The sequence below is a fragment of the Balaenoptera musculus genome, chromosome 1 (genome assembly GCF_009873245.2).
Source record: "Balaenoptera musculus isolate JJ_BM4_2016_0621 chromosome 1, mBalMus1.pri.v3, whole genome shotgun sequence".
NCBI lineage: Eukaryota > Metazoa > Chordata > Mammalia > Artiodactyla > Balaenopteridae > Balaenoptera > Balaenoptera musculus.
Window position 1 is genome coordinate 43,292,183 of NC_045785.1, and position 23,487 is coordinate 43,315,669.

Consider the following 23,487-nt stretch of genomic DNA (forward strand, 5'->3'; position numbering starts at 1 on the left):
CAGCCACTATGGAAAATAGTATGAAGGTTCCTTAAAAAAACTAAAAACAGAGTTACCATATGATCCAGCAATCCTACTCCTGGTCATATATCCAGAAAAAATGAAAACTCTAATTTGAAAAGATACATGCACACCAATGTTCATAGCAGTACTATTTATAATAGCCAAGACATGGAAGCAACCTAAGTGTCCATCAACAGATGAATGGATAAAGAAGATGTTACACACACATGTACACATACACACACACACAGTGAAATATTACTTAGCCATAAAAAAAGAATGAAATATTGCCATCTACAGCAACATGGATGGACCTAGAGATTATCATACTGAGTGAAGTAAGTCAGGGAGAGAAAGACAAATATTATATCACTTATATGTGGAATCTAATACAAATGAATTTATTTACAAAACAGAAACAGACTCACAGACGTAAAAAACAAACTTATGGTTACCAAAGGGGAAAGGGAGGGTGGGGAGAAATAAGTTAGTAGTATGGGATTAAAAGATACACACCACTATATATAAAATAGATAAACAACAAGGATTTATGTATAGCAAAGGGAACTATATTCAATATCTTATAGTAATGAAAAAGAATCTGAAAAATATATTATTTATATATATGTATAACTGAATCACTTTGCTGTATACCTGAAACTAACACAGTAATGTAAATCAACTATACTTCAATAAAAGAAAGAAAAGGATGCCGTTACACAGATCAGAAGTTTTTAGAAATTATTAGAAAACAACGTGCGAAATTTAATCAGATTAATGGAGAAAATAGAAAAGAGAACATGACAGGGTATTAGTTCTTCCCAAGAAAGTCTGAAAAAAGAGCCTACCCTCCCCACTCCCACCCCACACACATACCTCAAGTCTATCCTTAGCAGCCTGAAGAAAGCAGATCAGGTGTATTATGGGCTAACTTGTGTTCCTCCAAAAGTCTTATGTAAAAATCTTAACCTCAGAATGTGACTGTATTTAGAAATAAGGTCTTTAAAGATGTGATTAAGTTAAAATAAGGCCATTATGGTGGGCCCTGGTCTAATCTGACTGGTGTCCTGATTAAGAGGAGGAAATCTGGACACACAGACACTGGACATGCCCACACACAGATCAAAGAGCAGATGGGGAGACAGCAAGAAGACCGTCATCTGCAAGCCAAAGGGAGAGGCCTCAGAAGAAACCAAACCTACTGACAGCTTTATCTTGGACTTCTAACCTCCAGAATTGTAAGAAAATAAATTTCTGTAGTTTAAGTCACTTTGGTATTTTGTTATGGCAGCCCTAACAAACTAATACAAGGCCATTTCTCTTTTCAAAAACCATCAATGGCTTCCCATCATACTTGGAATAAAATCCAAAATCCTTACCAGGGCCTAGAAAGCTCCACATAATCTGGCGCCCCACCACTTCTCCAAACTTCTTTCCTACTCTTCCCTCATTCTCTTTGCTCTGACCAAAACGTTATTGCTCTTTCTTGAACATCTGCTCCATCTCTTTCAAGTCTTTGCTAAAATGTCCCCTTTTCAAACACACTTTCTCTGATGCACTATCTAATATTGCACCCCAGTCCATCCCTATCCTCTTTTATCCTGTTTTAACTTTTTTCACACTATTTATCATCACTTGTTTTTGTTTTTTAGTTTTTTGGGGTTTTTAACAAATTTTCTGTCTGCACCTTTAGAAAGTTAGCTCTGAGGGCAGGGCTTTTCTTTTTCTTCATAGCTATATTCCCAGCACCTAAGACATTGCCTGGCACTTAGGAAACATTTAAGAAATATTTGTTGAATGAACAAAAAGAATGTTAATGCCTAAAGGGGGCCTGATACATGACAGGTACTTTATATCTGCTAAATGAAACAAAATACCAAGTAATTTTATAAAATAAGTAAAATTATGTGTACACATATACACACTAAATGTACATAAAGGTATAGCAAAAGAACTAAAAGGATACAAACCAAATGTAACAGTAATATATACATCTGGAGAGAGGAATAAAAGTAGAGCAAGATACAAGAACTTTCATGCTTTACTCTATAATTTCTACATATTTTTCAATCTTTTGTAATAAAAATACAATCACTTATTTGTATAATAAAAATAATTTAATGAAAATCCAAAACCCACTCCATAACAAATTAAGAACACACACACATACATACACACACACACACACACACACACACACACACACACACAACCCTTAGCTTTACAGAGAGTTAACTTCTATAAAATCATCAAATCCATTTAAAGATAGTTATGGACAAAATGCTCTTCATCATCACTTCTATTCAGCACTGTATTAGAAGTCCTAGCAAATGAAAATAGATCCACAATATAAATAAATAAAATAGATTTATATGGCAAAGATATTGAAAGCTAAAACAATTCGTTGCAAAAATATACAATTACCTAGAGAATGCAAGAGAATTTAAAATATATATATATTAGTATAGTATGAAGAGTTCAGCAAAGCATCCAAATCAAGAACCATGAACAAAAATCATGAATTGCCTATATACCAAAAGCAACCAATTAAAATGAGACTTAAAGATCCTATTCACAAAAGCAAAAGAAACTATAAATATATATCTAATAATAACACCTCACATTTTAAGTGTATTAACTTATATGTCTTAACCCATTTAATCTTCATAATAACCCTAATGAGTTATTATTCCCATTTTATGCATGAGGAAACTAAAGCACACACACACACACACACACACAAAAGGATTTTTATTTGCCCAAGCTTAGCAGGGATTGAACCCAAGTAGCATGGCACCAGAAGCCATTCTGTTCCTCATCCACCATGAGGAAAACTAGAAAATTTTACAGGAGAAAATAACAGACCTGACTAGTCATACCATGCCATTGCAATGGGAACATCCAATATTACAAAGATATCAATTCTGCCCCCAAATTAATCTATAAATTCAAGGCAATTCCAATTTTAAAATCCCAGTAAGTGTGTGTGTGTGTGTGTGTGTGTGTGTAACTTGGCATACTGATTCTAAAATTCATATGGGGGCTTCCCTGGTGGCGCAGTGGTTAAGAATCCGCTTGCCAATGCAGGGGACACGGGTTCGAGCCCTGGTCCCGGAAGATCCCACATGCCAAGGAGCAGCTGGGCCCGTGAGCCACAATTACTGAGCCTGTGCGTCTGGAGCCTGTGCTCCGCAACAAGAGAGGCCGCGATGGTGAGAGGCCCGCGCACCGCGATGAAGAGTGGCCCCCACTTGCCACAACCGGAGAAAGCCCTCGCACAGAAACGAAGACCCAACACAGCCATAAATAAATAAATAAATAAAATTTAAAAGAAATAAGCAAAAAAAACATTCTTTAAAATTCATATGGACAAAAAAAAAAATCAAAAAATGCCAAGAACATTTTGAAAAGGGAAAACATGAGGGGGAACTGCCTTACCAATTATAAAAATAAATATTTTAAAGCAATTAAAAGTAAAGAGTATACTGGAACAGGAACACCTACAGATCAATTTAAGAAAACAGGTTCTAGAAACAGAGCAATGTTTATAATATTGTTGCAACACTTTATTTTGATTCAATAAATGATGTTGAAACAATAGATAATTCATTTAGGGAGATAAAATAGCCATCTCTACCTTACACCTAACACATATAAATTCACACAGCTTACAGAGCTAAAAGAAAAAAAATGTCTTAAAAGTATTTATGAGAAAATATTGCTATAATATTGGTATGAAGAAAATTTATGCTAAACAAGATACAAAATCCAGAAGCTATAAAGGGCGGTGGGGGGGAGGAAAGATTTCACTATATTCTAATTTAAAACTTTTCTAAAACAAAACATCATAAACTAAATCAAAGAGAAAAGTACATACTGAGAGAAAAGAATAACAATATACACGAGTCCCTTCAAATCAATAAGAGCAAAAAACAAAAACTAATAAAAATAGGTTTAAAAATATATACAAACATTTCAAAAAGAAATACAAGATGTCCAATAAATGAAATGATGCTGAACCTTACCAGAAATCAAAGATAATCAACTGAAAACAACAAAATATTTTTCATCCAGCAAATTAGCTAAATTTGTATTGCTATCCAATACTGACAAGGGGACAGGGTATTCTCACACACTTGCTTATGAATCTCAGTGGGTATAGTATTTTTGTAGGAGAATATGGCCATACCTATTTTCTTAAAAATGTAAACTCTGCATACATTTCAACCCAGTGATTTCATTTCTAGATATCTTATAGAAATGTTCACACACATGCACAAAGATATGTCAACAATGTTCACTGCAGCAACATTTGTGGTAGAGAAAAATTGGAAATCATCCAAATGTCCATATATAGAAAAATATGCAAATACATTATCTCACAGCCATACCACAGTATACTATATAGCCTTCAAGACCTCACTTCCATATAGAGAGAGAAAATCATTAGGACCCGGGTTCTATCTTAAATTGCTATTTTTAGACCTAGACTATGCTAAATCATTATAGGTCAAAAAAGGGTACTTGGGGGGCTAACTTTGTAATTATATAACTCGTCATTACCTCCCCCCAAACCATGTGGTCTCAATTATTTGTGTGTGTGTGTGTGTGTGTGTGTGTAAATTTTTGGAGGGGTAGGGCTCTTCTAAGATGTCTAAGAAGACCTCTCTCCCTCTAGCTTATTCAACTTGTCTACCTTTATTTGGTTTCATCCTCACACTGCTCCTGTACTGACTATAAAGACTGAAGTAGGGAATTCCCTGGCAGTTTAGTGGTTAAGACTCGGTGCTTTCACTGCCAGGCCCAGGTTGGGGAACTAAGATCCCACAGACTGCGTGGCATGGACAAAAAAAAAAAAGACTGAAGTAGATTTTTCAAACCAAGCCCAAGAATCAAGAATGTGGCATTATTTTCTTTATAATAAAGTATCCACCCACTCATTTTTATTTGTTCCTTAATTAAATGAACCAACCTTTTGTGAAGCCACTTTCAGTCACTAAAATTACCACAGTTAAGAGCTCATGTATTTAAATCCAAAAATACTTGAGACCATATAGTGGGGGGCAGGGGACAGGTAGTGACAAGGTACATAGCTACAAAGTACCGTCTTTTAACCTAAAAAGATTTAGTACTGTCTGTCTAGACCTGGAATTAACAATTTAAGGCTATAGCCTTAGTCATTAACTACTGTATAGTACATTTGAAACTTTAGACATCTTTGCAGTTTAAAGCTGCAGACCTGGTTTAAGAAGTCCATAAAAGCATTAATTGTTATGCTCACCAAACCATTAAAAATTAAATCCCTGTTCAGTTTTGCCTATAATTCTAGGCCAGTTGCAACTCTCAAGTTAAAACAGTCCACATAGTAAAGCTGATATGGCCTGCCTGAGTCAGCTAAAGCCTTCTCACCCAAGCTGCATTAGTTTAAAGCTAACCATACAACTTGTTTAAAAAAAGAAGAAAAAGATGGGGACTTCTCTGGTGGTGCAGTAGTTAAGAATCCACCTGCCAATGCAGGGGACATGCGTTCGATCCCTGGTCCGGGAAGATCCCACATGCCCCGGAGCAACTAAGCCCGTGTGCCACAACTACTGAGCCTGCGCTCTAGAGCCCACGAGCCACAAGTACTGAAGCCCGCGCACCTAGAGCCCATGCTCCACAATAAGAGAAGCCACCGCAATGAGAAGCCCGCGTACCACAATGAAGAGTAGCCCCCGCTTGCCACAACTAGAGGAAGCCCGCACGCAGCAGCGAAAGGTAAAATTTTAAAAAAGAAGAAAAAGAAACAAAAACAAAAACTTACTGCATGGTACAATACAGTTCTTGCAAATAACCAAGATCAAAAAAATCCACATGCTTCTCTGCTTGTTAAAACATAACAGCAAGCCACCTCATTTAAGACTCACCAGAAGGCCTTTTTGTTCCCTAATGGCAGTCCTTCCCTATTTCTCAAGGTTCCTCATCTATGGATCAGTTGTTAGGTTATTAGGTATAATTGATCATTTTAATAATGGCCCCCACAGTGACCTGGTCAATCTTCCCAACAAGAGTTGGAGTCTATTTCTCCCCACCCCTTGAATCTGGGCTAGCTTTGTAAACTTTGCCCTATAATTTGTCGTGAAGTCCTAAAGCCTAGGCCTCAAGATGCCCTGCAGCTTCTGCCTTCACTCTCTGGGGACTCAGCTGCCATGTCAAGAAGTTTAAGCTAAACTATGAATGAGGATATATTATGTGCAGAGAGAAGGCCTACCTTCTAGCTGTCCCCACCAAGGCCTTAGACATGTGATTGAAGCCATCTTAGACCCTCTAGCTCCAATCAACCCACAAAATGAATATAGCCACAAAAGTGAGCCCAGGTAAGAGGGAAAAAAAATTGCCTGGTCATCCCATAGAATTGTAAAAAAATAATAAATCACTGTTGCTTTGAGCCACTTAAATTTTGAGGTGGATTGTTACACAGCAACACTAATACATTAGGAGGACTCAAATGATTGAACAAGTCTACTTCCTGGTATATACCCAAATGAGTTTAAAGCAGAGACTAGAAGAGTATTTGTAAGCCAATGTTCACAGCAGCATTATTCACAATAGCTAAAAGGAGGAAACACCTCAAAAGTCTATCAACAGATGAATAAACAAAATGTGATATATACATACAGGGGAATATTATTCAGTCTTAAAAAAGATGGAAATTCTAACACATGCCACAACATGGATGAATTTTGAAGATATTATGCTAAATGAAATAAAGCAGATACAGAAGGACAAACATGGTATAATTCAACTTACATGAGGTACCTAGAATAGTCAAATTCACAAATAGATAGTAGAATGGCAGCTGCCAGGGACTGGGAGGAGGAGGAAATGGGGAGTTATTATTTCATGGGTACAGAGTTTCATTTTAAGATGAAAAAGTTCTAGAGATGGATGGTAGTGATGGTTGCACAACAATGTGAATATACTTAATGCCACTGACCAGTACACTTAAAAATGGTTAAAATGGTAAATTCTGTTATGTGCAGTTTACCACAATTTTTAAAAAGCACGTCTCTTCCCCACTTGCTTTCAGAATCAGACGAGAAAAAGAGGTAACAGAAAAATAGAGAGCAAAATGTCAGCTTTATCCTTGATATAAAGCTAGGTTGGAGAACACGGCTCAAGAGTGGTTTGGAAATGGCTTGCTAACACTTTCTGAAGTGAAGTATCCACGAGAACTGAAATATTTCCCCCAAAAGGCAGAGCTAGTCCTGCACTCAGTCTACTGCACTGGCTAAGAATATGCCAAAATACTGGCTGTCTGCAGGCTGGAATGAAGAGAGAGATGAAAAGGTTAGACTGAGCATGCCCAAGGTCATTCTACTGCACTCACTAATCAAATAAGTCACTCCTGTGAAGGGGAAGAAGAGGTAGAGAAAGAGGCTACCAGTGTTACCATAGTAAAGTCCCTCTCATTGAAACAGTGTCCCTATATCATATAGTAGCTTCAAAAGAAAAAAGAAAACAGAGGGGAAAAATTAGGGAAAAAATTCAAGAAAAATTTCCTGGGACTGAAGAATTTATATTCTAAACTGATTGAGGAATGAAGATACAAGGAAACAGCTGAATTGATGGATTTACTGATGTGTTTGACCATAGTTAGAGGAGTTTTAAAGCTCTGGCAGAGAACCAGGGTAGAATTCATGTTAGATCACAAAGAGCACTAAACAAAAATAATAGTAATAAGGCATCTTAGATATGATGCACAAGCAACAATAAAAATAAATAATCATAAAAATTTAGAACTTTTGTGCTTCAAAGGATACCATCAAGAGAAAATTTTTGCAAATCATTTATCTAAGAAGACCTATATCTAGAATATATAAAGAATTATTACTACTCAATTAAAAAAATTAAAGTTGGACAAAGGATTTAAACAGATACTTGTCCAAAGAAGATACACATAGTATAAGATAAGAAGATGACAGATGACTAGTAAACACATGACAAGATGTTTAACATCATCAGCCATCAGGGAAATGCAAATGACAATGAGATACCACTTTATACCCTCTAGGATGGCTATAATCAAAAAGACAGATAGAAGCAAATGTTGGTGAGGATGTGGAGAAATTGGAACTCTCACATGCTGCTGGAAGGAAAGTAAAATGGTACAATCACTTTGGAAAAGTCTGAAAGATCCTCAGATGGTTAAATGGTTTCCATATGATCCAGCAATTCTATTCCTATTTATTATATACTTGAAATAAATTAAAACATACATCCACGCAAAACTTATACATATATGTTCATAGCAGCATTATTCATAATAGCCAAAAAGTATCCATCAACTACTGAATGGATAAATAAAATATATCCATACCATGGATTAGTCAGCAATAAAAGAAATGAAGTACTGATACATGCTACAATATGGATGAACCTTGAAAACATTAAGTAAAAGTAGTCAATCACAAAAGATGACATATTATATGATTCCACTTATATGAAATGTCCAGAATAGACAGAGGCACAGAAAGTAGAGAGACTTCTAGAACGTAGATCTAGAAAGACAGACAGTGGATTAGAGAGACAGAAAACAGATTATCATTTGCCTAGGGCTTGTGCAGGTTGGACCACTGGGGAGGCTGACAAGTAAGGGGTGTGGGGTTTCTTTCTGAGGTAATGAAAATGTTCTAAAATTGTGGTAATGAATGCACAACTCTGTAAATATACTAAAAGCTAGTGAGTTGCACACTTTAAATGGGTGAATTGTATGGTATGTGAATTATATCTCAATAAAGCTGTCTTTAAAAATAAGGCAATTTTTAATACTAGAGACAACAAAGTTGCTCAAGAAAGAAGATGTAATCATAGTAGACTACATGTTTCAGTATGAACAATATTTTGAGCTATAAACACTGATACTGGTTTATCAAAAAAATTGGGATGTATTTTAGAACAGGAAGTGGGATGTTACATCTGAATTTCATTTTCAATAAAGACCTATTAATGAAAAATTAATAAATTACTAATTTTAGCAACAAAATCAACCAGATTAAAGATTTGTATCAAGTAAAATAAATGGAAACAGCAAGAAATCAAACTTTTTAGTCCACAGACACGAAAATTATTTGACAAACCCTCTCTGCAAATAAAATATGAATTTTTAGGCCATAACATAATAAGAAATTAACAAAATAAAACATAATAAAGATCCCTGAAAAAAGATCCATTCATATATGAAAACTTAACATATGACAGAGTTGGCAATATAGAAAAAAAGATATGCCAGGAATTACCAAACTATGGCTTACAGTCTTCAAACTAAGAATGGTTTTTACTTTTTTAAGTGGTTGGAAAAAAATCCAACAAAAGATCAATATTTCATGACACATGAAATTATCTGAAATTCAAATTTCAGTGTCCATAAACAAAGTTTTATTGGAACACAGCCACACTCATTCATTTACTTATTGTCTATGGCTGCTTTTGAGTCACAATGGCAGAATGGAGTAGTTGTGAGAGAGCACACGCAGCATTTTCACTGCTGCTCGACAACCTAAAAACTGCAGCAATGCATGTATAACTGAACAGCATTTCAAGTGTCACATGTACTTCTTCTTTGAAACAACAGCACATATCTATCATGTCCAAATAAGGAAAGGGAAAAGTTGAACTCAAATGTCACACTTTCAGTGTGGATTTTGTTAATAAATTCCTATCTTAAAAAAAATTTTTAAATAAATAAATAAATTCCTATCTTTAGTAGTCATTTGCTCTTGTAGACTTTATAATCATTAGTTCTGTTAATTTCTGTCAGAAAGAGAAGCTGAGGGACTTCCATGGTGGCGCAGTGGTTAAGAATCCGCCTGCCAGTGCAGGGGACACGGGTTCTAAGCCCTGGACCAGGAAGATCCCACATGCCGTGGGGCAATAAGCCCGTGTGCCACAACTACTGAGCCTGTGTTCTAGAGCCGGCGTGCTGCAACTACTGAGCCCACACACCCAGAGCCCGTGCTCTGCGACAAGAGAAGCCACCACAATGAGAAGCCCATGCACCTCAACAAAGGGTAACCCCCACTCGCCACAACCAGAGAAAGCCCACACGCATCAAAGAAGACCCAACGCACCCAAAAATAAATAAATAAATTTATTAAAAAAAAAAAAAAAGAAATAGCTGAACTTTTTTTTTTTTTTTGGCTGCTCCGCGCAGCTTGCAGAATCTTAGTTCCCGACCAGGAATCGAACCCAGACCCGTGGCAGTGAAAGCACAAGTTCTAACCACGGGACTGCCAGGAAATTCCCAGAAACTGAATATTTTTAATTTCCCTTACTCTAGAGTAAGCAGTTTGATGGTTTAGCAATAGGAACCTTTTATTGCAATGTTTTGAGCTCAGAGTAAAAACTTAAACTTTTTTGAAGAACAGCCTTCAGCCACTGTCAAATACCAGATGGCTTTGGAAGTTAGCTTTTGCTGCGGACTTCATGTTTCTTAATGATTTCAACCCAAAATTACCAAACAGTGCCTATACGCAAAACTTATGTTTCAAAAACAACTTATGTTATCTGAATTACAAGCAATGGCAAGCGGCTTTATACTTTTCCTGTGCTGTTAAAAGTTAAAACAAGGGCTTCCCTGGTGGCGCAGTGGTTGAGAATCTGCCTGCTAATGCAGGGGACACGGGTTCGAGCCCTGGTCTGGGAAGATCCCACATGCCACGGAGCAACTGGGCCCGTGAGCCACACCTACTGAGCCTGCGCGTCTGGAGCCTGTGCTCCGCAACAAGAGAGGCCGCGATAGTGAGAGGCCCGTGCACCGCCATGAAGAGTGGTCCCCGCTTGCCGCAACTAGAGAAAGCCCTTGCACAGAAACGAAGACCCAACACAGCCAAAAATAAATATATAAAAATAAATAAATAAATAAAAGATTTTAAAAAAAAGTTAAAACAAGAAGCCCTATCTCCATTCCCACACAAATTTGCCGCAGATACGTTTTCCAAGCAAACTACGGTTCCAGCAGTGTTTTTCAGACGTTGGTGCAAGCACAAAGGAAATTTCCTTATTTCAAAGTCCTTTTAACTGTGCAATTGAGGAGCTTCCACCTAATTTTCAATCAGAAATGATTAATCTACAATGTAATGGCATTCTAAATGGCAAAAATATCAGAGAAGAAACTAATAGAATTCTATAAATGCCTTCCAAGCAATGAATATGTTCAAATAAAATCAAATGCTCGTAGACTAATATCAGTATTTGGTAGTACCTGTCTGTGTGAAAACACATTTTCAAAGATGAAATATGTAAACTCTCATTACAAATCAGTATTAACAGATGACACATTTACAATCAACTTTAAAGACAGGGAACATTAACTTTGAACCTCCCCAAAAGCAAAATGCTACCTCTCCCAAAAAGAATTCCACCTCTTCTCACTAGTAGACCTGTATTACTAAATAAAGTACTACTATTGTATTTTGAACTTAATGAAAATTTTATTTAAAATTTGCAGAGGAAATTCCCTGGTGGTCCAGTTAGGGCTCAACGCTTTCACTGTGGTGGCCTGAGTTCAATCCCTGGTCAGGGAACTAAGATCCCGCAAGCTGCGCAGCATGGCCAAAAAAAAAAAAATTTTTTTTTTTTTTTAATTTGCAGAAATTTGTTTTCTTTCTTGTTATATAAGTACCTACATAATATCATTAATTTTGCCTCTTGACTGACAAAGTCTAAAATATTTCTTATCTAGCCCTTTACAGAAAAAATTTGGTGACCTCTGGGATATAGACTTTTCAAAAGGTGTGCTTGGACAACTGGCTGCCCATATTTTTAAAGAACAGTAATAAAATTAGATCCTTACGCAAGTGTAAAAAGCAAAACTATAAAACTTCTAGAAGGAAATAAATAAGATGAAAAAGCACAAACCATAAATAAAAAGATGAATAAATCTGATTAAATTTTAAGACTTTATAAACAAAGGGTAATGATAAGCTATATAGACTTAGAGAATATATTTGCAACTCATATAATCAACAATGGATTAGTATTTAAAATATGTAAAGAATCCTTACAAGTCAATTTAAAAGAGGAGAAAACAAACAACCCAATAGAAAAATGGGCGGCTCATAAAAGGAGAATCCAAATGGCCAGGAAACATGAAATAACGTTTGATTTTATTAGTAATAAGGGAAATTGCAAATAAAAAAATTTTTAAGAGAAAAATATTTCCCACAGATCAAGTTCTCAATAATTTTTTAAAAAATCTAACAGTATCAGGAATTGGTAATAATATATAGAAGCAGGAACTCTGGAATAAATGTAAATAGTACAACTAATTAGAAGAGTACTTTGGCAACATCTATAGTAAGGTTAAAAATTAGTCATTTCACTTATAGGTATATAAACAAAGTCTAAAATGTGTACTCAAGGAGTCATGTGTAAAAATGTTCACTGAAGCACTGGAAATGACCTAAATATACAACAATCGAGAAAAGATAAATTGTGGCATAATCAGAAAACAAAATACAACAGAAAATTGGGAATAATCTAAATGACCAGTGGTAGGAAAACAAATAAATAATGATATATTCACACAAGATATTAAACAGCATATAACACAAATAACTAGTATTACACTTATCAGCACGAACAAATCTCAAAAGCAATGTTAAACCAAAAAAAAAAGTTATGAGACATCCAATGTGATATAATTTCTATTTATATGTCTTAAAACATGTGAAAGCAATAATGTATACTGTTTATAGATAAATGCATATTTAATAAAAAGTATACAAATATACATAGGAATGGTATATATATATACAAAATTCAGATAATGGTTAAGACTGGAAAAAGAGGGTAGGGAATGCAATAGGAGGGGGCAATATCCAAAGAGCTTCAAGTGTATCTATATGGTTTTATAAAAAATTTTAACCTGAAATAAAAACAAGAAATAAAATGATTTTAAAAAAGGAAGACTGCAAAACATATCCTTATATATCCATCAGGCCAGAGGAGAAAAGGATGAAGCGGTCAGAGATGGAAGCAAGACTATGAGAAAGGCACCATTCTAGGCACTAGAGATATAGTGATGAACAAAACAAAGTCCTTGCTCTCATGAACAAGTAAATATATAGTATATCAAATAGCAAATAAGTGCTATGAAGAAAAACAAAACAGTAAGAAAGAGCATAGGGGTGGGGAACCTAAGTAAAATTGTTATTCAATACAGGGTGCTATTTAAAGCTACAGCACAGGGAGCAAAAGCAGACAGGGAAGAGAAGTCCAAGAACTGAGCCCAGGCGCTCCAAAATTTAGAGATAAGGAGAAAGGAGATAAGGAGAAACCTTGCAAATGAGGCAGAAAGAGAACTAAGAACAGTGTTGACCTGGAACTGAAAAAAAGCATTTCAAGAAGGAAAGAACGATCAACTGTGTCATAAGATATTGAAAGGTCAAGTAAGATAAGAACTTGAGAACTGACCAATTGTAAAAGTTATTGGTGATCTTGAAAATAGCTATTTTGATAAAGCAAAGTGGCAAAAGCCCACTCTGAGTTCAAGAAATAATAGGAGTAGATGAACTGCAAATTTGGAATACAGACAACTCTTCTAACAAGCTTTGCTATCAAGGAAATAGAGAAGTTTGAGTAGCTGGAAGGGCATAGGTCCAAGGGGATCTGAGCAAAGAAATGCTTTTCCCCAGAAGACAGGAACAATTACAGCATATTTGTATGCTCACGGGAATGATCTAGTAAAAAGGGGAAATTGATGATGCAGGATGGAAGGGGAACAACTGGTGAAATAATTGGTGGCTGGGATCAATAAAGATGGGATGGGATCTATTGCACAAGTGGAAAGATGGGTGTTAGGTGTATAGACAAGTGATTTATTAATAACAGAAAAGAAGGCATACAAAGATTCAAAGAAACAAAATCCCTCTCTACAAAAATTTCAGCATAATAGAGGGGAAAGACAAACCAGTACTTACAAAAATATGAAATACCTTGAAAAAAAGTGCTACAGGGGCACACAAGAGTGTAAATAATTCACACATAGGAGGGGAAGATTGAAGGAAGAGAGGTAAAGGGTTCACAGAGGAGGTAATGTTTGACCAGAGTACAGCATGTGCCAAGAAAAGTAGCACAAAACCACATAACAGAATGTGAAGCTGGAAAGTTAAGAATCAAAAATGGAGGGACTTATACCTTATCTGTCATGGTTAAGAATTTTGCTTAGAAGGAACCAAATGAGAGAACACAATTCATTTATACTCTAGCTAGTGCTCAGTACCTGCTCAGTAATGTATTTTCATAGAATAGCATTTAGGCTATCATGTAATAAGAGCACTATCTAATAGGATTACTGTAAAGATTAAATGAGATAACCTATGTAAACTAAGTGCTATAGAATAGCACTTAATACCTAGTAAGCACTCAACAAATACCAGCTATTATTAGGAGAACAAAGATCATTGTTGGTGGTGGTAATAAAAATATAAAATCTCTGTACACGTCTTCAGAGGACCAAGTGAACTTTCCAAACTACAATCTACTTCCAACCTTTCTGCAAACAGTTTAATTCTGGTCCAACCATGTAACTAAGCCCACCATCTCCACCACAAAAAAAGAAAAAATAATACACACACACACACACACACACACACACACACACACACTAGAAAAGGACTATAATATACTCAGTTTCCTATGACTTGGACAGGCTTAATGACTGACTTCATTCTAGGAACCAGTATGAAAATAAGACCTATGTCAGAGTGGAAGTCCCAGAACAAACCATCTTCTTGTCTGCCAGTTCTCCCAAGTAAAGAATATCCTAGAAACAGACCAGATCACCAGAGGTTACCCTACATATCTACCAAACCCATTATGATTGGGTCTACACCCAAAGGATTCAGTTGAGAATAAACAGGCTTCTAAGGTAAAGAAAAATTTGATAATCTAAACATCCTATAAAATGCTAATGATTAAATTATGGTATATCTACACCATGGACTTCTAAGTGGACAAAATATATTGAAAAACACTTAATAAGAAAATGTTCACAACATTGTTAAAGATGGTATTATACCATTTCAAAATTATAAATTACAACTGCATAGCAAAAAGGAATAAAGGTTATAAAAAATGTTACCAGTGGTTAATGCCAGGTGGAATGATTATAGGGAATTTAAAATTTTTCTTGTTATCTAAATTTCCTACAAGGACCACATAATACTTTTGTTTATTGATCAATCTTTTTTAATTACTAAAAAGTAAACAACTCAAGTCAAATCTCTCCTTTTCTCTAGAGAAACAAGCTTACTTAATATCACTTCTAATCATTTCTCTACATATCTAAACACAGTAAATTACATTTTAGGTAAACATATAATGGGAGGTGTTGTTTTCTGGGTTTTCTTTATAACAATGGAATTATACAATATATTTTGGTTTGCAACTGGCTTTTTTCATTCAATAGTAAGTGGGACACCTCTCCATATCGATATATAAAACCATCTATCTATTTTTTTAAACACTTTATTTTTTTTAAATAAATTTATTTACTTATTTATTTACTTATTTATTTTTGGCTGCATTGGGTCTTCGTTGCTGCACACAGGCTTTCTTTTTAGTTGCAGCGAACGGGGGCTACTCTTCATTGCGGTGTGCAGGCCTCTCATTAGGGTGGCTTCTCTTGCTGCGGAGCACAGGCTCTAGGTGTGCGGGCTTCAGTAGTTGTGGCACATGGGCTCAGTAGTTGTGCCTCACGGGCTCTAGAGCGCAGGCTCAGTAGTTGTGGCACATGGGCTTAGTTGCTCCGTGGCATGTGGGATCTTCCCGGACCAGGGCTCGAACCCGTGCCCCCTACACTGGCAGGCAGATTCTTAACCACTGCGCTACCAAGGAAGCCCCTCTATCTATTCTTATAGTTACATATTATTTTCCTTGTAGAATGGTATAATAATAATCTTTAGCCAACCAATGGACAATAAAGTTGTCAACTTTTTGCTATTACAGTGCTGCAAATATCATTTAATAATTGTGAACATATTAAAACAACAACAGCTAACATTTGAATGCTTATTACGTGCCAACTACCACAAGCTTCTATATGAATTAAATATACTACAATATCACCATTCATATTATTATTATTATTTGTATAATTTATATTTTTTTCTCTGTAACCTGCCTATTCATACTTGTTTTCTCTCAAAAATCAAGTAATTATTTTTTAAAACTGGCCAGGATACAAATTTGATCTAAAAAGTTCCTAGCAGAATATCCCCAAGAGTTCTATGAAAATGCCTGGCATATGGGCACTCATGCATTTAGACGTTCTACAAATACTATTTGAGAACTATGACATGCTGTGAGTGAGCAAAACAGACTTGAACTCCAGATTCATAGGTTTTTAGCGTAGCAAACATTTGTTAAATTAAGTTAATAAGAGGAAAGGAAAAAAAAGTGAAGAGGGGAACACATCAATTAGAGAAAGAATAGTACCATATACATCAGCACACACCATTCAATACACAATTATTGGGTTGGCCAAAACATTCGTTTCCGTAAGATGGCTCTAGTAGAGCTTAGTTGTGTTTAACCTCATTCAAAACAATTTCATTAGACTGTTTTGTTACAGCTGTCATATATCAGCGTGCATTTTTAAGAAAATCAAAATTGGTAAATTTTTGTGTAGCCATTTTAATATTGAAGATGGAAGGAAAAAAGCAACATTTTCGGCATATTATGCTTTATTATTTCAAGAAAGGTAAAAACGCAACTGAAACGCAAGAAAAAGATTTGTGCAGTGTATGGAGAAGGTGCTGTGACTGATCAAACGTGTCAAAAGTGGTTTGAGAAGTTTCATGCTGGAGATTTCTCGCTGGACGATGCTCCATGGTCCGGTAGACCAGTTCAAGTTGATAGCGATCAAACTGAGACATTGAGAACAATCAATGTTATATCACCTGGGAGACAGTCAACATACTCAAAATATCCAAATCAAGCGGTGAAAATCATTTGCAGCAGCTTGGTTATGTTAATCGCTTTGATGTTTGGTTTCCACATAAGTTAAGCAAAAAAAACCTTCTTGACCACATTTCCGCATGCAATTCACTACTTAAACGTAACGAAAACGTTCCGTTTTTAAAACAAATTGTGATAGGTGATAAAAAGTGGATGCCGTACAATAATGTGGAAAGGAACAGATAATGGGGCAAGGGAAATGAACCACCACCAACCACACCAAAGGCCGGTCTTCATCCAAAGAAGGTGATGTTGTGTATATGGTGGGATTGGAAGGTAGTCCTCTATTATGAGCTCCTTCCGGAAAACCAAACAATTAATTCCAACAAGTACTGCTCCCAATTAGACCAACTGAAAGCAGCACTCCACGAAAACCATCCAGAATTAGTCAACAGAAAACTTATAATCTTCCATCAGGATAACGCAAGACCACATGTTTCTTTGATGACCAGGCAAAAACTGTTACAGCTTGGCTGGGAAGTTCTGATTCACCAGACATTGCACATTCGGGTTTCCATTTATTTCGGTCTTTACATAATTCTCTTAATGGAAAAAATTTCAATTCCCTGGAAGACTGTAAAACGCAACTGTAACAGTTCTTTGCTCAAAAAGATAAAAAGTTTTGGGAAGATGGAATTATGAAGTTGCATGAAAAATGGCAGAAGGTAGTGGAACAAAACGGTGAATACATTGCTCAATAAAGTTCTTGGTGCAAATGAAAAATATGTCTTTTATTTTTACTTAAAAACTGAAAGAACTTTTTGGCCAATCCAATATAATTACCCCTTAAAACAGTCTTGCCACATCTTGTGGGTCTAAGCTACTATCTTCAGATTAATCTTAAAACACTGCTTTATTTACATCATTTTCATGCTCAAGAACTCATAACTTCTCTCTCAGTATTTCTCCAATATACTTCACCCATTCTCTACACTATCTATTTCAAACCTTCACTGCTAAAGGCTTCCCTTCTGTTTCCCACTCCTTCCCGTACAACTTCTTAGAGGACCACTTAAGTTGACCTCAATGCCTACTTTACAGGGAAAAAAGTCCCTAATCCTTCCAGGAGAGAAGGAAATCAACACTTACCAAGCATTTATACAAATCACTAAAAAAAGCAGAATGGATGCCCCGGAGGTATGACTAACATTTCCAAAAACTTAAAACAAATTACATATAGAGAAGTAAAATTCCACAGGCTATTTTAATAAATGCAGACTGGTAAACAAGTATTTTGAGGTGTTATTTTCAACAAAATATTCCTTTAATCAGGTCCGTCTCTGGTACTTATTCACACATTCAAAAGATAAATAATTATAATACAATGGATGTGTACTGCAATGGACCATGTATAAAGTCCCACTGAAATACAGTGAAAGGAGGGATTAGTTCTGCCTGGAAAGGCTTCACAGAGATAACATCTGAGCAGGTCCTAGAAGGATAATTCAGCTCTCTGGGCTGCAGATGCCTCATGTCTACTTCTGGTTACAAAATTCAGAGAATTTAACTTTAGGATGGGTAAATCTTTAAAATTCATCTAATATCGAGGTTTTCCACCTTTATTTTAAAGTAACAAAATCTTTCCTTTAAGAGTCTAATTGAAAACGTTGGTATATAAAACAGATAAAAGTGGACCTGCTCTTTTGAAAGGAGAGGAAGTTGTTGGAAAACACTGCTATTCTTTTTTTTTTTTTTTTTTTTAATGCCTGTGTTGGGTCTTCGTTTCTGTGCGAGGGCTTTCTCTAGTTGTGGCAAGCGGGGGCCACTCTTCATCGCAGTGCGCGGGCCTCTCACTATCGCGGCCTCTGTTATTGCGGAGCACAGGCTCCAGACGCGCAAGCTCAGTAATTGTGGCTCACGGGCCTAGTTGCTCCACGGCATGTGGGATTTTCCCAGACCAGGGCTCGAACCCGTGTGCCCTGCATTGGCAGGCAGATTCTCAACCACTGCGCCACCAGGGAAGCCCAACACTGCTATTCTTAATCAACACCCTTCACTTTAAAATAAGAAAACTGAGACACTAAGAAGGACAATGATTTGGCAAAAGACCACAAAAATGTAGAAATGCAACAATTACTCAGACAATACCTTTTAAGCATTATCTCCTCTTTGAAGTCTTTTCTAACTTTCTCCCCAGGTAGAGTTTATACCACTCCTTACTTTATTCCTTGCTATACCCAGCACATACTTCTATTACAGTTTCTATAAAACTTTAGTGCTCTAATTATACCTTTTTTATGTGTCTGTGTCCCTCTACTACATTGGAAGCTCCCTGAAGGCAGGGACTGTCTTAATCATCTTTGTATGCCCAGTACCCAGAATAAAATATCATTTATTAAGTTATATTCAACCAAGTTTCAGAAAAGATTTAAGATAGCTCAGCGCTTAGCACACAGTAAGACTTGGTAAGTATTTTTCAAATGAATATGCCAAAAATGAGGTCATTAAATGAAACAATACATCAAAAGCAGTGTGAACAGTATCTGACACATAGTGTACATTCTATAAACATTACCTGTTATTATGTAACTTTATATAGGCAGAAAAAAAACTGAAGCTGTTATTTAATCTGGAGGGCAAAAGCTAAATAACTTTTATCAAGGTTTCAACTTGCTAATTTATATTATTACTAATATAACCACATCTTTGATGAGAAAGAGAGAAAACTTAGCCCATCCATAAAGATCTTCAGCCTGGGAAGAATAGTACAAAGAGTTGTATACTGTTAATCTCTAGATGTGGAGTGAAAGAAGAATTTAGGCCTGTCTTCAATTTAGGGCTAAAACACTTCCTTCTAGACCTTAGTTTCAGTCACCTGTCTTTTGCGGGTGGTGGGGAGTGAAAAAGATTAAGTCTAAGGTTCTTTCCTGCTCTAACAATGTAGGGGCATACAACAAATTTAACCTAGAATCCTTCAGCTTTCAACTCAGTAAGAACTTTATAAAAATCAGTAAATTGTGCAGGGCATTTGGTGTCAGACGGACAGGGTTCAAACCAGCTCTGTTATTATTCAGTTGTATAATTCTGAACAAGAAGCAGACTCTCTGGATCTCAATTTCCTCAGCCTTTAAAATGAAGTTAGACAATATGCTCTCTCCTTAAAATACATTACAGTCATGACGTTCTATGGAATAAGTTACCTGTAAAGAAAATATTTAGGTGGGGATTGAGCCACCAGTTACTAGAGATGTTTAGAGGATTATGGCATAAACCAAAAGTTGAGAATTTCAGGATTAGAAGAAACCTTACAAGTCTTCTATGACTCAGTTGAGACTCAAGTCCTCTCTAATATATTCTTGGAAGAGTTCACCCAACCATTCTAGCAAAGAGAAACAACCCACGGAAATAAGTCACTTCATCACAGGCCAACTCTGATGCCTAAATTCTTTTACTGAAACCACACGATCCTCTAGTAACGTCCACCCATTAGTTTTACCCCCCTTTCAACTACAGGCTCCTCAAGTATTTGTGGATAGTGATGATATGCCCCTTAATAGCCTCTCCAAAATTAAAATCCCCAGCCCCTTCAACCTTTCCCCATAACAGAATACCAAGACTCCCTGACCATCCAGCCTGCCATCCTCAGGAAAACCTCCACTCCTGCTTTAGCGAATGTCATAACTACTCCAACAACCCGTCCCGTTCTGACATCCTGATTCCTGGTGGGACCCAAGATCTGCCCCTCATTGAGCTGACACCACACAGATGCCCCTAACTGCCCTCGCCACTTCCGTCCAAGGAAGCTTCTGGGGTGGGAAGTGTGCCCCTGGTTGCTCCTTCGGAAGATTAGGAGACGAGAAGGTACCACAGCGGGAACAGAGAGGCCGCCCCCTGCTCTCCTCCCCGGTCCAAGCCTTCTCCCTCACCGGTATTGCTTGGGATCGCTGGGAGACTTGACGATCTCAGGATCTCCGACATTACTGACAGGCCCCCTCCGTCCCTCCTCCTCAGATTCATCGGCTCCCAGACGAGCAACCCGGCCGCTCTCGCCCAAATCCTGTCCATTGGGCTGCAGGTCAGGGCAGCTGCAGGTGGACTTCGCCTTGTTCCTTCCAGGCATGGTCAGAATAGGAAAGGGTCTGGCAGCCGCCGAGTCTTCGCACCGACCCCGCGCTTCTATTCTCCACAGCGCCGCGAGCTCCCGCCCGGCCTCACACCACAACTTCCTCCCGATGGCACAGACTGCAGCAACCGTGACTCTCCTCAGCATTCACCACCAAGCCGGAGCGAGGGGCATCCCGCTCGCCAAGACCCACCTCCTCCAGCTGCTCCTCCTCCTCAGCGTTCCAGAGGCGGTGGCGGCCGGTGGTAGTGCTGCCGCAGCCGGGGGGAGGACAGGCCTGAACCCCTCCCCCAATCCGGTCTCCCTCACGCCAACTTCCCTCATCCCCCCGCCCTCCTGGCCGTCGATGACGCAATTGATTCTAGCCAATAATAAGGCAAGAGAGCAGTCACGCGCACGTAATCAACCAATGGGAACAGGGAATAAAAAGAACCAACGAGCGCGGGCCGAATTCTCGGAGCACCCAGCGAGCTCTTCGAAACCAGGGGTGGGCGGGGCGAGGAAAAAGAGGCGGAGAGAGTGGCGCGGAGGACGACGGGAGAAGGGCGCCCGGACGGTTGCGCAGCGTTTATGACAGAAGCGGGAGGGTGGTTTGAAGAAGTGGTTGAATAGCGCTTCGGGGCTCAGAAGAAAATATTCCCTTGATGAGAAAACCGATAGGCGAGTGGAGACAATTAATTCCCAAGCCTTTTTTTTTCCCCACTCATGTCATATTTTGCTCATCCTGCCCCTCAAACCTGGGGTGGAGACTGTGGCCGTGACTCAGCACGTAAAAAGCAGAACGCCGGAAGTATTTTTGTGCCGCCGGATGGAAGCTGCGCTTGAGTGGAGCTGAGCTGAACGCCAGAAGCAGCAGTTTTGATTCTCCGCCTTGTGGCCTGCTGGACCTTCGTGCTGTTCGCCCTCAGGGCCTAAGAAAGTTTAAAACACCGGTGTAGATGTGTTCAGTCTTGCATGTGAAAACATTTTTTAGCTCCCCCTCAGACTGGAGTCCACAGCCTTAAGTTAGCAAACTTTTATTGAGCAGCCACCTCGTGTCAGGCTGCTGCCCTCAAGTCCTTTTTCGCAAAGTTTTTTCTGCTTTCAGTGGCCTTTGGCGGGCAAAATGTGATTGAAACAGACATACTTGAAAATAAAAAGCAACTGACATACAATATGTCCTATTAACCATGGGATGAGGGTTCCTAGCACCTAAAAGGAATAAATATGAATGAGTGAATGGAGAAACACTTGAAGCAAGGAGATTTATTGTTGATCGTTATAAGTCTTTAAATTTTTCTAGGCTTCCCCAACTCCAGACACAGGGAATACAATCATGAACAAAACAAAAATCCTTGTCTTCTTGGAGCTTGCATTCAAACGGGAAAAAACACAATGAAAACAGATTTTTTAAAAAGTGAAAGCTATGACAATGAATAATGCAGGATAGGAGAGGAGTTGGGAAGGAGAAATGCAATGATTCAGGCAGGAGGTGAAACCTGAACTAGGGCAGCAGATGAGATAAATTCATTGAAAAATACCGTTCAAATATCCCAGTTTGTTTTCAAGAACCTATCAATTTTTAAACTAAGCAATTCCACTAGATTGCCCTCCTTCAAAGCAGTGTATTTTCTTTATTACCAGTCCCTAACATAGCTTCCCAGCACATTGTAAAACAGTAATGTTTGTTGTTGAATAAATACCTGAAGTGACATGACTATTTTAGTTTTTTTTTTTTTTTTAACTCTCCAAAGCAATAACACATTACAAGTAATGATTCCCAAAATTGAGTTCACCTCTTGGTGAGTGTCTAGCCAAAAGACACAACTAAGCCAAAGATTGGGAGAAGGAAGGATTAATTACATGCAGCAAGTAAGAAAAATACTGGGGATCTTTCCTAAAGCAGTGTCTCCCTGAACAGCAAAACTGGGGAAGTTTTAAGCTAAGGGAACATGCATATTCATGAAGGGATTTGGGTGGTGTGTGCATACACATGAAGGGGCTTGAGCAACAGCAAATTCAACAGTGAATTGGGGCAAAGTTTGACAAAGTCCAACCTTTAGTAGACTGAAGTCACAAGAGTCAGAAAAGGTCAACATGATCATTCCTTAGATTCCTACCAGTCTGAGGTCTTAGCATGTAGTTAACATTCTCCAACAGGGGGTAGGAGGTTAGTTCCTGTAGAACAACTCCAAGATATGTATCAGATTAATACTCCTCCCTTGAGGAGGAACTAGCACTCTCTTTTATCACTGAACTATTGTTTCTTGACCTTTTCCTCTGTTCCTGCATTCCTTTGTTCCCTTAAGATCATTAATTACTGAGTCCTGCTCAAGGGCAAGCATTGTGGCCAGGCTTAGATCACAAAATGGCTTAGTCCAAAATGGCTTCTCTTGTGTCAGAAAAACTATATCTGGTTCTTTTCCTCTGAGGACTCCCTA

General features: G+C 37.7%; 1 protein-coding gene across 3 annotated transcripts in view; it reads right to left on the reverse strand.

Moving 5' to 3' along the window:
* Positions 1 to 21,376, reverse strand: part of NRDC (nardilysin convertase) — a 95,921-nt gene extending 74,545 nt beyond the window's left edge. For 2 of the 3 annotated variants that reach the window (XM_036831992.1, XM_036832002.1), the window contains exon 1: positions 20,871 to 21,376. In XM_036831992.1, the coding sequence (XP_036687887.1) occupies positions 20,871 to 21,214 (344 nt within the window). In that variant the 5' untranslated portion in view covers positions 21,215 to 21,376. The remainder of the gene's footprint in view (positions 1 to 20,870) is intronic. The other variant, XM_036832008.1, reaches the window with a different exon arrangement.
* Positions 21,377 to 23,487: the final 2,111 nt, after the last annotated feature.